Source organism: Pocillopora verrucosa, chromosome 6 (genome assembly GCF_036669915.1).
Source record: "Pocillopora verrucosa isolate sample1 chromosome 6, ASM3666991v2, whole genome shotgun sequence".
NCBI lineage: Eukaryota > Metazoa > Cnidaria > Anthozoa > Scleractinia > Pocilloporidae > Pocillopora > Pocillopora verrucosa.
In genome coordinates, this window is record NC_089317.1 from 23,973,371 (window position 1) to 23,989,278 (window position 15,908).

The 15,908-nt window shown below is 35.5% G+C and overlaps 2 protein-coding genes across 2 annotated transcripts; one reads left to right on the plus strand and one right to left on the minus strand.

The window, feature by feature from the left end:
• Nucleotides 1–141: 141 nt before the first annotated feature.
• LOC131770903 (SPRY domain-containing protein 7) lies at nt 142–5,867 on the minus strand. The gene is made up of 5 exons (XM_059086624.2): nt 5,690–5,867; nt 5,471–5,587; nt 3,841–4,001; nt 2,954–3,056; nt 142–2,339 (listed from the first exon to the last, which is right to left on the minus strand). The coding sequence occupies exons 1-5, from the start codon at nt 5,805–5,807 to the stop codon at nt 2,242–2,244; spliced, it is 597 nt and encodes a 198-aa protein (XP_058942607.1). The 5' UTR covers nt 5,808–5,867; the 3' UTR covers nt 142–2,241.
• An 80-nt stretch (nt 5,868–5,947) lies between these two features.
• Nucleotides 5,948–15,820, plus strand: LOC131770878 (eukaryotic translation initiation factor 2A-like). The gene is made up of 21 exons (XM_059086607.2): nt 5,948–5,983; nt 6,090–6,159; nt 6,605–6,679; nt 7,486–7,604; nt 8,021–8,120; nt 8,690–8,772; nt 9,210–9,310; nt 9,461–9,578; nt 9,960–10,076; nt 10,374–10,442; nt 10,975–11,076; nt 11,384–11,424; nt 11,612–11,656; nt 11,838–11,926; nt 12,098–12,161; nt 12,267–12,360; nt 12,750–12,805; nt 13,598–13,729; nt 14,512–14,613; nt 15,079–15,144; nt 15,379–15,820. Exons 1-21 carry the CDS (start codon nt 5,956–5,958, stop codon nt 15,442–15,444), a joined length of 1,737 nt encoding a protein of 578 aa, XP_058942590.2. The 5' UTR covers nt 5,948–5,955; the 3' UTR covers nt 15,445–15,820.
• The last annotated feature ends 88 nt before the right edge of the window (nt 15,821–15,908 follow it).

Here is a 15,908-nt window from a genome sequence, read left to right on the forward strand (position 1 = left end):
TTCCTGAGACGATAACCATCTCAAAATAATTTCACAGTAGCACCACCGATGCGTAATCTAAGTCAAAACTTTTAATCGCAGAAATATCTAAATAGGTGTGATCCGCACATCGTGGAAACTGTGCGGAAACTTTCTTTTCGAGCAAGCCCCTTTTAATTATTATTATATTTCTATTGTTGCCATAATGACTGATAATTTGTTACTATTTAATTATTGGTAGAATTTCAATTAGTCACAATATTCTTAAATCATCTTTCTCCTGTGGACCAGGGTACTCATAAATACTTGGGATGTGGCAGGTTTTCTGTTTTGCATGTGAATACAAATCTTTTGCAACACTACCTTCTAGCATCATTTACGTCTAGTTTGTTTTCAATGCTATAAATTGTGCCATATCAGTAGCCACGTGCAGTCTTAGACTGCCTATTTTTATAGGGCACCTTTCCTGTAGAACTTGTTTGCAGTGGTCAACTTGCAGTATTAAGCGGTTACCCCTCCATTCCCTGTTGATGACGGCCTGTTACAGGTTGGCCAATTGAGCCTGACAAAGTAATTTGGCCTGAGAGAAAAAGACATTTGATCAAGGGGTGGAACAGAGGAAAGTCACACCCCTAGGCTAATAAATTGAAAAGTTAATTTTACTCCGCTGAGGCTTTGGTGGACTAACTTTCAATCAAAGCTTATACACAAACTATAATCTATTAACCACAATTTTCTTGAATAGATTTATTACTAGTCTTAAAGAGTTACCCTCACTCACTCAACATAGTTAAAAGCTCCAACACTTTTTCTTCACCCTTTAACTCCCATGAGTGACCAAGACAGAATTTCTCTTTACAATATCAATACAATATCAAGCAGACAAGCAATGACAATAAAGAAAAATATCAGTTGGGGGATTATAAAGTGATCCAATGCCAAATTCTCCAAACTAACATAAAAAGAACCATATGGCAGACAGTTAGGAGAATTACTAATAAGATCTTGGGAGTTAAAGGGTTAAAATGGTTGACAATGATTATACAAAGTGCTTCAGATGACAAAAAAAATAATTCAGAGATTACAAGATGCCCTTAGTTAGGCACTCTATATAATATTGTATGTTAGAAAAACTCTATATACCTTTGAATACTCAGAAGCATAGGAAAAAAGCTTGGTTAGAATATTGGTCCACACATATCAATTTGATAAAAAACAAGAAGAAACTGAATTACATTCTGGCTATGTGACTATGTGACTATAAGAAAAATATCCCATTCTGAGGAGTTAAAATTTCAATATTGGTGGAAGAAGAGAAAAAAATTAATTATATACCTTCCTGTTATTTCATTCTTTTAGACTCATAACTACTCTCTCAACTCTACACACTGCTATACATTTTCTCACTTAAGTAGTGAACATCTTTTGAAATCTTTATCTGTCTGAATATATTGCTTGTTATTGTATGGTAAAAAATTGAGACATGAATTACATGCCTGGTCTGTATAGAATTGGTCAGATTTGTTATATAACTTGTCAGATATCATCAATTAAACTTCATAATAGTAAAACAAAATACTAACAAAGAATATTGGCTTCAAGAAAACTGCATTGGCTGGTTATTTAAACAAAGCTCAGCTGTTCTTCAACAACACTGTGTCCTAAACAATCCTCAATTTAGCTGGACCTTTATCTGAACATTTATTTTGTGAACAGTGTCAAGAGAGCCAAATGTTAACAATTGAAGGACATTTCTTTTAAAATGAAATCAACCCTCTCCTATTCTAGGGAAAGCCTATGGCACACTGATTGTGTAAAACCATGGTTTGGGTTAGACCTTGTATAAATAACCAGCTCTATGTTATAAATCATCAATGTTAAGTCTTCCTTTTTCCATGGATTTTACTTTCTAGTTATTATTAGAAATTCATATCCTGTGACATAACCTTCTAATTCAATTAAACTCTACAAGATACTAGAATTTTGTACTGGAGCATTGAAATCATTCATCACACTGAACAAAGTTTTATGATATTATAGGTTGGATTGAAATTCAGGTTAAAATGAATTCAAACTAGGTTTATTTGTTTCTTTCTTTATTGAATAATAATATTATAGTAATCTACTTGGAACAATAGAAAATATGAATGAACCTAGTTTAAAGTCATTTTGACTTGAAACATTTCAAACCACAACAATATTTTGTGATGAGATAATTGATTATTTTAGGTACAATTCTAATGCAACCCATTTAGCAATGGGTCATAGAAGATTTTTCTCAAACATAATCTTCTGAAATCCCTCTGGAGCATGGTAAACAAATTCACTGAAACTAACATCAAGGATTGAACCATCGTCAACTGCAAGAAAACAGGATTAAAAAAAAAATGAAGCACCACTTGCATCTTAAAATTAAAAGAGCAGACATATAATGGATAATGGCTGTCTGGACTACTAATAGGGACCAAGACCTGTCATTTCTTTCCATGAACTCAAAAGAAGGGGTTAATAGAAAGAATCAGAGGTGCTTTCTGATTGACTGCCAGATTTTCTGTTTAAATTGTCTGATATTCCCTTGTGAAACATAGGGAGAAGTTAGTGTTGATCAAAAGTCACCTGGAGCTTTATTCCACACACCAGTCTAGTTAATTATACAACAGTCAATCAACAGAGCTGTTAAAATTCTTTATAAATAAAATAACTTTGCAAGATGGTGATACACACTTTTTTAAGTAGGGCTTAAAAGGAAGATCTCCAAAGAAACCTAGCATAAAGTGTTTTCACAGTGCTACTAATTCTCCTTAACCTTGCATGAGTGTTTTTGTACATGCCAACCATAAAAATGCTTTTAATTAATCATAGGTCTGGTATTTTTGTTTCCAACCTTAAAAAAGGCTGATACTATGGCTCTGAGGACTGAGAGGTCTAATAATTCTCATTGTTAGTGGTAAGGCTGTGTCAAATTAATACCTACCATAAAATACTGGGTATACTGTTCCTTTCATACCCGTTATAGGACAGTGCAAATGTTTTCCATTGTGATAGAAATTAAGCTCTACATGGTCATAGGTACAGGCCTGAAACAAAATCGCAATCAACTCCATAAGTTGAGCTGGGCCAAAATCCACTGATTTAGCAAGTCCCATGCGCATACCAGTCCTATTTAATTTAGTGAGCCAGTGCTGATCTTGGGTAAAGATTTAATTTTGTTATTGATAATAATGATATGTTTACTATAAAATTGCAATATTAAAGATAATGAGGGCATGGCCAGTAAAAACAGTGGTCAAATGTCTGTAAAGGTAAAGGATGCCTGTAATTCAATATGCTTTGTGTTAGAGAAGTCTCAAGTTTTCCTTTTCCCCACTGTGGTTTCCTTTTTACCAATTTCTATGAACATTTTTAATTTTCTTTCGCATAGTTTGTATGATAGTAATTTTTTTTGTGTGTATTGCTTTAAAAATTTTGCATGACAAATTGGCATGCAACTTAAAAACTGATCCACTTGTGCATGTGCAATATTTGACCACTGAGTTTAGCTTATATTTTTCAAAGTTAGCACTTTCTGTGTGTCTTACAAGAGGAAGCTTATACTACTTTTCTTCTTCAGCAGGCTCATATTGATGCAGTAAGATAAATTGACAAATAAGGGGAACCAAGCACAAGTGAAAAATTAATGCCACATAAATTCTTGCAATTGACACCTCTTTGCAAACTCAAATTATAAGATTTGTATGTTACTGACTTGAAAAAAAAAACAAAAAAAAACACACAAGGAGGAAAGGGGAGGACAGGAGCACCCAAAAACCACCCTGCCCCCCCCCCCCTGAGTATCATGAATTAGTTTACAGACAGACTTACAATCATGTCTCCTTCTTCTGGTATTTCTCTCAGTCTGTGTCTTACAGTTCCATTGTGAGCTACAGTGCCATCAGACCTAAGGACCCAACTTTCTGAATTATTTCCTAATGGTATCTTGTTTAAATCACATCTTTTGGTTGCAAGTCCAACACCCCATGCACCTAACAAAAAGAAATACAACTTAACATAGTCCTTCTGATAATTTCATTTAACAGGCATGTGTCTGTACTCTGACATTTAGAGCCTCTTTACGTGAAGGTGAGGGACCCTAGGTAGATTAGGTAACCCACATAGCCATGATTGAAAAATAGCCTACTTTTACATATAATCTTACAACCCTAGGATCACCCAGTGAGGTTCTTGGTATGTTTGTAAATATAACTTGAACTTGACTCCCACTAGGCGGGTTACCCCACCTTGAGAAGTTTACATAGCAGATTGTGATGTGGCTGACTGGGTTACCCTACCCAGCAACCAGGCAACCCACCTGGTTGGGGTTACCCAACCTATCAAGCAATGTTTTAGATAAAATTACAGACTATATAGACAGGTAGGTTACCCCACCTACCAGGGGTCTCCCAGCTCCATCTGAACAGGTCCATAACAGGTAAAAAAGTCAAAATGCATATTATATTTTATACACCAATAGGAAGTAAAAAGTGAATGTCAGATAATATATAGCATACATGTATAAATCAGTCATGACCCGCAAGGTGCACTTTTTTCATTTTCCATTGCTCTTGTAGGATTAGGTGGGTATTGGAGACTTCCACTTCAATCAAAAACTTGTCAATTAACTTTATTTAAGTGTCAGAGTATTTAGCTATATGTTAGCTAATTGTGGACCCTAAAAGAACATTTCAAACACAAAATAAAAAGAAAATTAAAACAGGGATGCTACCAGTGTTAAAAGTCTATTTAAAAATTTATAATCATTTTGAAAATTGGGAAGGTCTATAATAAGAATCTGAAGAAAATCTGCACTATTTATTAATTTAATATCACTTAGTTCCAAGAAAAACTGATATTTGAAATATTAACGAATTTACAATTATTTAGATAAAAGTGATAATATTCCATCACAGATGTGGTTAGTTTATACAAATTTACATGATTTAGAGTGACAATTGGTGCACATGCCCTCAATATAAGGAGTCAAGTCACTTATCTGTATCAAAAACATGGGTAAAATTTCCGCACAACGCTATACTATAGTCAAACAAATCTATTTTCCCAGTGGCAGTGTATTGTTTTTGTCATTGTTTTCTCTATCCGAGAACTGAATGCATAATGTAGTATGGGGCTGTGCGGAAATTTTATCTGATTTTGCTCAAAAACCAACTGATTTTGACCAACATGAATTACTCTAAACTTGACAAATATCGTTTCCTTAGTTCGCTAAATGATCCTTTGAAACAAACATTTTGTGTAACCCGTCTAAATCAGCGGATTTTAGTTGAGCCGATCGACAAGTTCGTAATTTTGAATTTTTTAAAATTATTACACATAAGAAACGATAGGAAAGAAGGGGCATGTATGTAAGTTTAGGATAAAAACTATATAATTTTTGCGGCTGAGAAATCGAGAGTATTATATATTGATCGCAAAGTAACATTCCAAAGTAACGCACCTCCAGATTGTATTTTCATCTCAAAGTAGCATTTATTTTGAAGGATCGCCGCATTCGCTAAAGCTGCCCCAGAGCCGCATATTCTTTTACCGGATTTCACAATGACGACCTCATTTCCTAAAACAAATCCAATAGAATTACTCAAGCGATAAATTCATATGTGCTAGTGTGAAAACAGGCAAGCTCTTTCACAAATCACTCGGTGTTGCAATCACTCACCCATATGCCCTGTGTCTAGCTGCACTTGAGGAAGCTCTCTGGGCTGTGAATTCCTGGGTTGATGATATCGCCTCAAGCAACATAAAATTCCCAATCCACAAGCTTCCATTATATTCATCCGATCATGAAATTCTTATTCATCTCGACGTTCACTGCCACATAGCTCCACTTCCTTCATCGCGTGACTTTCCGAAAAAAACTGGACACCAATGACCTCGTTCTCAAAAAGGTTCGTTTCCAATTTCTCTCGTCGAGCTAGGGCTAACATGGCGGCCACGAGAGCTCTTTTTGCGGGTAAAAAAAGTTTTCACAAAATTTCTCGGGAAAATATCTTGAAATTAAATTATATAGCTATGTAAAATCAGAGTGATTTCATCAGAAATGTTTTTTTTCATTTCAGTCAGAGGATCGGACGGAATATCTATTGTTCATGGCCCGCCAAAGTTTAGGCAACACGAGGACTTTGGAAGGTAAGCTACAACAACTCAACAGCTTACCTGCTGGTTACAGCAAGTATTTTCTATCCAAGATAAGGCTCGGTTTGCAATTGGACAGATCTTTTAGATTTTCTCATCGATATACACAAAAATTCCGAAGCGCCACTGCATTGTACCAAATGTACAGCTCTGATCGAACTGTAAAATTAAATGCGAGTGTGGTGTTTCTCTTGAATGAAATTAAATGGGCCTCGTGACTAAATATGGTCATAACCTCGTTTTTTACCTGAAAGAGGAAATCCACCAAAGGCTATGTAAAAGGAAAAATGTCAGCTTTTATCTTGCAAAAGTGTTTCTGCTTATTTCCTTGAGAGGAATAAAAAATTAAAACTTCATGCGTGACCTCCCGTTCTTGAGTACAGAATTCATAACCTCTTCTTGCGCTGAGTTGTAAGCATTTCTCATTTGTTTATTTTAGTGACAACTCTCCTCGATGCAGGGCAATGACCTTTAGTCCTGATGGGTCTCTCTTTACTTGGTGTAATGGCCAAAGGTAAAGATCGTTTTCTTGAGTATTATTTTCCTTTTGTCACATGTTAAAACAATTACCATTGAAAGGGATGGTGAAGGAGATTAACAGATACCACAGGAAATTGTCTTTAGGTAATCATAGTTTGGTGTAAGTACCATGTAAGTAGAAATTAAAATAAATTGTATTGCTTCTCACTTGCCTGGTACAATTTTTTTTTTGGATTAAAAAGAAAGGGTTAAGTTTTTACCTGAGCCAAGAGGCCAGTCCAGCCAGAGCTTATCTCAGTTTCCTCAGCATTAAGTGACTAGGTGTATCACTACTCCCCCTGGCCCCTGGATGGGATGTCAGTCTATTGCAAGGTTAGCCCCTCTCTGTACCCTCAATCCAGCCAGAGCTTATCTCAGTTTCCTCAGCATTAAGTGACTAGGTGTATCACTACTCCCCCTGGCCCCTGGATGGGATGTCAGTCTACTGCAAGGTGAGCCCCTGTCCCTCCCCCCAATCCAGTAAGAGTGTATCTCCATTTTCTCAGCATTAAGTGACTAGGCTTATCACTACTCCCCCTGGCCCCTGGATGGGATGCCACCATTAGCCCTCCCCTCCTGCCCAAAATTTCATCAGGCCTCCCTAACATTTTGTTGGTACCTATTTACCCTAGGGCCTAGTTGTTTAAAGAGCAGATAATGTCTCCAATGGATAAATAAATAACTCATAAATTTTGATTTAGTTTCATTGGTAATTTGTCTTTCAGCCAGTCTGTTTCCCAATCTGATTGTCTTTTAAGAGATCTTTTTATTTGTTTTTGATACTTAATTATTATTTTGCAGTGTAATAGTTGTAGACACGTCCAAGTTCAGTTTAGTATGCCGTATTCCTAAAGAGAAAACTCAGTGTTTGGACTTCTCTCCTAAAGCCACTCACCTGTCAATATGGGAACAGTACACAGGTTAGTTGCAATGGCCAAACTTTCCCCTTTTCTTTACCTTGATTCTTACTACGTCATCCATTTGCCCCACCTGATTTACTATAAATTATTGATGCTTCAAAGATTTCTTGAACATACAGAATGCTATCCTCTAGCCTTTGAACACAGCCCTGAATTGCTATCAGGCACAAAGCTAAAGACTTGAATTACACCCTGATAGTATAAAATAGAATTATCATGATGGTGATTTCCAATCAGCCTATTTTGAAAAGTTGGTCTTGTATCAAGGTAACACCCATTTACCTATGTCTCTTTTTTTTCATTCCTTAAAGTAATTTTTTGGAAAATGATGCTTTGCAAGTCTCTTTTCTTTCATTGGTAAGGTTAAATTGTGGGCATTGCTGAACTGATTTTGTTATTATTTTCATGCGAAACAGCAAGTAAAGATCAGTCTGCAGGAGTAAACAACCTTGAAATCTGGAATCTTCAGGCTGGAAGATTAGTTGCTGGATTTTCACAGAAGAAGAAGGACACTTGGTTAGTTTTACAGGATTTGGTCTTTCTAGCTTTCTGGAGTTCTTCCAGTAACTTCACTGATTTTAACAGTTTATTTAGATAAACAAAGTTTACAGATAGGTTATTGTATGTTTCAAATTAATTTCTGGGTTCCCTGGTATATATAAGAAAAAACCTGGCAGAAATGCCTGTTCATGTATGTTATTTAATAACTAGTATATGAAGACTGATTAAACCACACTTCTCTAAGCATGAATGAATCCTTTTCTTGGTAGAATGGTTGGGGCAAAAAGGCATAAGTGTTTGTTTACAGGTTTCCAAAAATTGATGGGCCAAGTTTTTTAAAGATAATTTTGTCACAAAGGAAGGTTTCCAAGGATTATTGACTCTGTAAATTAGTTGACTATGACAATTGTGAAGGAAATCATTTAAGATGCAGGGGAACATTCAATTTTTGTAATCTTCCCTGATCAGTGTTCTTGCAAGTTCTGATCAACATCAATTATGTCTTGAGTAGTCTGCTTGGTTATTCATACTTCTCAATGAAAGTTATAGTGAAGCTTAAGCACCAATCATTGCTTCTTTACCAGGCAACCAAAGTGGAGTGAAGATGAGTCAGTCTGTGCTCGATCTGTTAACAATGAGATTCACTGCTTTCACGAAGCAGATTTCAGTAAGTACACATTAGTTCAGCACAAAATCAGTTTTGGGGAACAACCTTAAAAACTGATCATAGATATAAAATCTTTAGACTGAGTTGAGTTTTGAAAGTTTGACTATCTGTGTGTTTTCTTAAGAATATTTTGTCTTTGTTTCATACTCATCACAAAATAACCAACATCTCACTTTATTGGATTACATAAGTCACAGTTTTACCATTTTTCTTGTTCTATGTAATTTACATATGATGTTTTCAGAAATGTTCACCCTAGTAGTATGCAGTATGATTGTTATATATGAATCTAGTACACAGCGAGATATTTGAAGCTCAGTGGTAAGGCACTGACCTGCAAAAACTAGTGGAGGAACTCTGATTTGTTTTACACCCCCCTTACTATCTTTTCTTATCTGACAACTAAGCTGTGTTGTTTTGTTTATCATGTTTTGTAGCTTCAATTGCAACCAAACTGAGGCTTCAAGGAATCTCAGATTTTGAGCTTTCTCCAGGTCCCCCTCCATTTACTGTGGCAGCTTATGTTCCTGGTTCAAAGGTGGGTGTGCTGTGTTTTGTCTCTGAATTCTACACATTTTGAACTGTTAAAAACATCAAATTAAGGAATTTTAGTTGCTGGGAATTCTTCTGTGCAAATAAAAAAATAAATTGCTGGTACATAACTAAACATCTGTTTTTATCTCGTCAGGGTGCACCATCATATGTGCGATTATTTAGACACCCAAATTTTGACAATCCTGCTTCTGTTCTGGCCAATAAAAGCTTTTTCAAGGCAGATAGAGTGAAATTGATGTGGAACAAGAAAGGTTTGTGCTGTATTTTATGCATTAAATTATAGGATGGTGGGGGCTGGTTCATTCATTGTGAATGAGCTTTACATAATTGTTTCCTGTTTTCTTTTTCCTTTTTTTTTTTTTTCCTGATTCTATGTTTTTTGTTTTTTTCTGTCGGTTGGCATTTCATCATGATTATCAAGTTATTCAGTTTATTGTAAATAAGGCAAGCTGAGAATAAACAGTTCACATTTATTACAGCATTGCATCTGACTGGTTATTGTAACTGTAAGAATGAAAAGCAGGTTGTACAGCACAATATCACAAATTATGCTAAAGGGAAACCAATGTAATTTATGGGTTCTCCAAACACTCATTTGAGAATTGCTTTAAGATTGCCTTCTTTTTTCTTAGGCTCTGCTGTGCTTGTTGTGACAACAACAGATGTTGACACAACAGGTGCCTCGTATTATGGTGAACAAACACTGCATTATATCAGTACTTCTGGAGAAAGCAGTATGGTGCAGTTAGGTAATTTATTAAATTAATTTATATTTATTTTACAGAGTGAGAGTTGTTGAAAACGCTTTTGCCAATCATGTGTGAATTTGCATGCAGCAAGGATGTCAAATGCAATTTTAAAAAATGGCATTAATAGAGCATCCATATCAACAGTTGCCGCTAGCATTTACCAAAAAACCTATTGGACAAATCATAGGGTAGTAATCTCTAATGGACTGGCATAATTTTACTATCCGATTATTGCAATTACTTGTACTACATAGGAATTGTTTAAGCTTATGCATATCAATTGTTTTACTAAATTAGCCAAAAGAGGACCAATATACTCAGTTCAATGGAGTCCAAACTCAAAGGAATTCTGTGTGGTGTATGGCTGTATCCTTTTCTTTCTGGAATTTCTTTACCACTGAATGAATTCTTCAGACTTCAGTGCCATGGCACACTTGAACAAACTAGCCACTGAACAACTAACTGCCACAAAGAAAACTCTTGACCAACCAAGGCTTTGCAACAATGAAAAGAGAGAAGTAATTGATGTTGACATTAAAACTACCCAGGTTGAAGGATGGGTAGGTTGGAGGTTAGGCAACTGCGAACAGCAACAGAAAAAGTGGTAGATTACAACTAATTAAGTGACTAGACCCCCCTGCACACTGGCACCCAGACTCCTAGATATGTGTAAGAAAAATGTTTGCCGCTTCTTTCATTCCTCAGCCAGCGGAAATCAATTTACACTTTTCACTTTTTAAAATTCTTTAATTTATTGCTTGTTATTTGTATTAAGAATCAGATGACAAATTATTTTGATATATGACTTCAGTGCTTGTTTTGTTATTATTATTGTTGTTGTTGTTTTTCAATTTATCTTCCTTGACTTGATGTTGTTTGATTTTTACTTCTGAATCAGTCATGCCAGCCAAGGCAACATTATTTAACATAAAATGTGAATCCTTGTTTGACTTTGGGACTGGACCACGTAATGATGTCTTTTACAACCCTCATGGAAATAATATCCTTAAAAGAAACATGCTCTCCAGAATATCTGGAAAATCTATAATTTTAAATTAATATTTCTATTTGACAATTTTTAACACAACTACTATAAGCCATAATTATTGTTACTAAGTTAATAATTATTGCAGCTGTTATGTGGATTTCCTGAGTCCTTACTTTGTCTTTCCTAAATGTCAAATTGAAACTGAGTCTAATGATCAATTTTGGACAAACAGAACAGTGCTACCACCTTTTGCATTCATTCTGAATTTAATTAAAGTTGTTTGATGATACCTTTTGTTGCTGGTCTTAACTTATCATACTTATCTGCCTAGCTGGGTTTGGAAATCTTAGAGGCCAGTTGGTAAGTTGATAATGTAGTCTTTGTAAAGTTAATAGCAACTACAGAACTGGGGTAAAACCAGTGTCTAAGTTTTTAGAAAACAATTTTTAAAATTTTATTCTGAATTTCTTGTCAGTTACAGAATAATAAAAAGTTAAGAAAAGAGGAATTTCTTGGATGAATGTTTTTTTCTCTTTTTCTTTGCCAGGAAATGTGGAGTAGAAAAGATTTTAAGCTAATTAGCAAACCTCAGGTAATTTTGATTTAGTAAAAGAATTATCATTCAACTTTTTATTTATTATTATTATTATTTTTTTTATATGAATTTTAATTTGAGATTGACAATCTGTTTATCCTTGTTTGCTCTGCTCCCACTACTCCTGGTGATAAACATGTAACCCATAGTTACCTCCTTGGCAATGTTGATTTTACAGGCAAGTGACACTACATACTTTGAATGGTGTCCAGATGGTGAACATATTTTGACTGCAACAACATCTCCAAGGCTCAGAGAAGGAAATGGGTAAGTTTGAATTTAAGGGTTAACTGTTCCAAAACAGGATCTCACTGATACTGTTGCTGAGTTCAAACAATTGATTTTATGTGCCCTTTAGCTAACATTTTTGTGATGTTGTTGTCTAACTTAGCCTAAATTGTACTTTTCCACTTGTGTTCCACTGCTGTTTATTTTCAGTTACAAACTGTGGCATTATACAGGAAAGCTGTTAGATGAAAGAAGAGTTAGTGAACTTTGGGAGGTAAAACATCTTTCACTGTTAATGTACGCCATGATTTATGCAATTGAAAAAACACTGAATCCTCTTAATTTTTTTGGATTCTTATGTCAATTTTTTTTTTGGCAGGTTAAGTGGCAACCTGTTCCAGATGGAAAGTTTAAGGAGCCAACTATTGACTACAGTGCTGCGGTGTCTGCCACAACACAAGAACAACAGAAAAGTCAGTGTTATTGCGGTCGCTTATAGCTTGAATAAAAAAAAACAGATTTATTTAGTGTTGTTTTCCAATGAAAAAATTAAATATGTCATCTTAGTTTTAATAAAACCTTCACAATAAAACTGACAATTGTGCCAAATTAAGTGTTAACCCTATAACTCCCAAAAGTGATTAACACGTAACTTCTCCCTACAATATCTGAACATTATCCAGCAAACAGGTCATGAGAATATTCAAACTTATCAGGTTAAGTTGTTATCTCAATCTAACACCAAATTCTCATAACTTATTTACAAGAAAATGTGTGGTGGATAGAGGGAAGAATTGACTATCAGATCATGGGAGTCAAAGGGTTAAGTATATATATTACATCCAGGTATTTATCTCTCCAGCTAAAGATGTTTATCGTCCTCCTGGTCTCAGAGGATTGGCACCTTCAGTAAAAGTGGTGAGACAATTTGTTCTAGTCTGAATATCTTTGAAGAGATCTCCATGTTGTGATTATTCTATCATTAAGTAAACTCTTTTAAACCCTGAGAGTGATTAGCACCTAATTTCTCCTTGCAGTAATACAGCTGAATCATTCATTAAGATCATGAGAATAAAGGAAATGATCACCAACCAAAGAAGCTTTGATTGCTAAACAAATTCTCCTTGTCAGTACTCTAAAGGAAATGTATAAAGAAGAGTATGAGAATATGGATACTGATGTTGAGGTGTAAAGGGTTGATAATAGTGTGGGAGACATGGTGATGTCATGGTTAATATGGAGGACTCTGGATCAAAAGCTTTAACCCCTAAGAATGACTAACATCTAATTTCTCCTTACAATATCACTGCTGAATCACACACAAAAGTCATGAGAATAATCAAAATTATCAACATCTGCAGAAGCTCTGGATCACTAAGCTAATTCTCCTTGTCTGCACCTTAAAAAATGTATAGAGAACAGTATGGAGAATATACACACTGATGTTTGGAAGTAAAGGGTCAAACTCTCTCAGAGCCTCTCTCCACACCAAGGAGTATAGATGGGTATTGGCAAACATTCAGGGAAACCTGAAGAAAAGTGGGTGAGGTAGGGTGGGGTGGGGGGGAGTAATCTGCGATGGACCATGGGACTGGTGACACTACTCTTGATATCTTCACATTGTGGAAAGCAGGATATGTTCTAGCCTATGGAGTGGGCTGTTAAGCTTGAGAGCAGGCCATTTATTTTGAATTCTTAATTTCATTTTAGCATGAGAATGAACCTGCAGAAAATATGAAGCCAAAGGAAGGCCAGGAAATCTCAAAATCAGCGGCTAAAAATAAGAAAAAAAGAGAGGCCAAAGCAAGAGCAAAGCAAGAACAGGAAGTTGCTACTCAGGAGGTAGTCTGTCCAACTTCAGCATTTCACAACTGCTATAAACACTGACCAGATGAGCCCTGAAAATCCCCTTAATCCTGATCAGTTATTAATTCAAACCCCAATTGAGGTGATCATTTTTCCATTTGTCAGTCACATCATGGATAAAAGTGAATTAAAATGCTGAAATGAAGTACAACTGATGGACAAGACATCTTTGTGAATTGCCATCTGTACATTTATCATGTATAGTTGTTCAGTCAGGCAATTAGTCAATCTGTTAACCCTGCTCCTTGTCTATCTAAGTGTACATTTGCCAATTTACATGTCATCTTTTTGGTTGGCTAAGAAGTGAGCCTGTCTGTTTTTCTGTCTGTCTGCTTCTCTACTTGTCTGTCCATCTGCCTTTCTGTTTGTCTGTCTGCATATGTCAGCCTCTCTTTCTGTCCATCTGTTTGTTGGTCTGTCTGCCTCTCTATCTGTTTGTCTATCTGCCTGTCTTTCTATCTGCTTGTTTGTTTGTCTGTCTAACAGCCTCTTTCAGCCTTTCTGTCTGTCTGTCAGTCTGTCTGCCTCTCTCTCTGTCTGTCTTTCTGTCTATCTGCTTGTCTGCCTATCTGTTTGTCTGTCTGCTTCTCTGTCTGTCCACCTCCCTGTCTTTCTCTCCATCTTCCTGTCCTTCCTTTGATCCATCTGTCCATATGCCTGCCAGTTTTTTAGTTTGGGTAGCAAGGCATACAATCATCATTGGGGGCACAACATATACAACTGTTCAACAATATCAAGCTTGGATATTAATGTTTCAGGCAGTGAGGTCAAAACTTCCTCCATCATCACCAGCATCACCACCAGTAGCTGATACAACTCTTCCACCAGAGAAAGAAAAGAAGCTAAGAAATTTGAAAAAGGTAAAATATCACTTTATCCCACAGCCAACACAAGAAAACACAAAATCACTAAAATGTGTTCTGTGTTGTCAATTAATCAAAAAGAATACCTTCAACAAAAAATTTGAACAAACACATCACCAAAAATGGGAATCAATCAATCAATCATTGGAGATTTCCATATGAGACACAATAATTTCATAATGCTCATCAATATTGTCTACCTGTCTAAATTTACCTACAAGTAGGTTACTCATCTTAATCGGAGGTCCAGGCTATGACAGAAAGTAGTGAAGAATACTCTCATACATCAGAATCGATTGAATTGGTATTATTTTCTGTGGTTTCTATAATATGATTATTTACAATGAAAAAAAAAAAGAAGTAAAAAATTGCTGTCACTTCTGAATAAGGTCGTTGACCAATTTTTGGGAATACAACCCTCATAATGATTGCTGAATCTTTTTAACTTCATTTTCTGCTCAGAAATTGCGTCAGATTGAAGACCTGAAGGAGCAACAGAGATCTGGAAAGACACTGGAAAAAAATCAGGTCTGCTATGGATTATGGGATAGATTATTGAATAAAATATTATCAAAGTAAGCAGAACAACTTGAGGCACTTGAATGATGGTTTGGATGAAAGGGATTCAGGTTTTAGCCCTTATGGATCTTCATCCTCCCCATGGATAACTCTACATTGGCTGAAAATGTCACTGCATCAATGTAGTTATTTTATAATTTTTCTTAATAACAACTGACTGCAGTTTCCTTTGACTTCTTACAGCTTGATAAGATGGCAGCAGAGGCATCACTCATAAAGGAAATCCAAGAATTAGAGCTTGGAAGCTGACACAAATTTTTACAATTCTTAATACAGTTATCCCTTTCATTTTCCAACATGATCAAAAGGAATTTCGCCTTAGGATATCAATATATTTTGAAACAGTATGGTGATGAGAAGAAAGAAAAAAATACACCAATTGCAAGTGTCATGTTTAATTACATAGAAAGTTCTTAGAGTAAGAAGTGAAAGAAAATTCACAGCAGGCAGTAAAGAGAAGTGATGTCTTGATCTTAGAATTGAAAGGGTTAAGGAGCCTCTTAGAATAAAACCAAGAATTTGACAATTTATATTAAGTACAACTGATGTTCTACCAAGAGTATTAACCAACAGAAACAAATAGTTTTATGTACTTCGTTGTAATATCAAAAAATCCTTTAGTCTCTTTTTGTTGTTTGAGTATTTATTACAATAACAATAACAGTATATAATCATGAACCTACACCACTGTACCTGATGTCCTTGATAATACA

Excerpts from the sequence above, each read along its gene's own strand:
- LOC131770878 (XM_059086607.2), top strand. The coding sequence starts at position 5,956 with ATGGCGGCCACGAGAGCTCTTTTTGCGG. Across the intron at positions 9,579-9,959 it reads ATTGATGTGGAACAAGAAAG|GCTCTGCTGTGCTTGTTGTG; the intron begins GTTTGTGCTGTA and ends CTTTTTTCTTAG. Across the intron at positions 12,162-12,266 it reads GAGTTAGTGAACTTTGGGAG|GTTAAGTGGCAACCTGTTCC; the intron begins GTAAAACATCTT and ends TTTTTTTGGCAG.
- LOC131770903 (XM_059086624.2), bottom strand. The coding sequence starts at position 5,807 with ATGAATATAATGGAAGCTTGTGGATTGGGAATTTTATGTTGCTTGAGG. Across the intron at positions 4,002-5,470 it reads GATGAAAATACAATCTGGAG|GTGCATGGGGTGTTGGACTT; the intron begins GTGCGTTACTTT and ends TCTTTTTGTTAG. Across the intron at positions 2,340-2,953 it reads AGTATACCCAGTATTTTATG|TTGACGATGGTTCAATCCTT; the intron begins GTAGGTATTAAT and ends GTTTTCTTGCAG.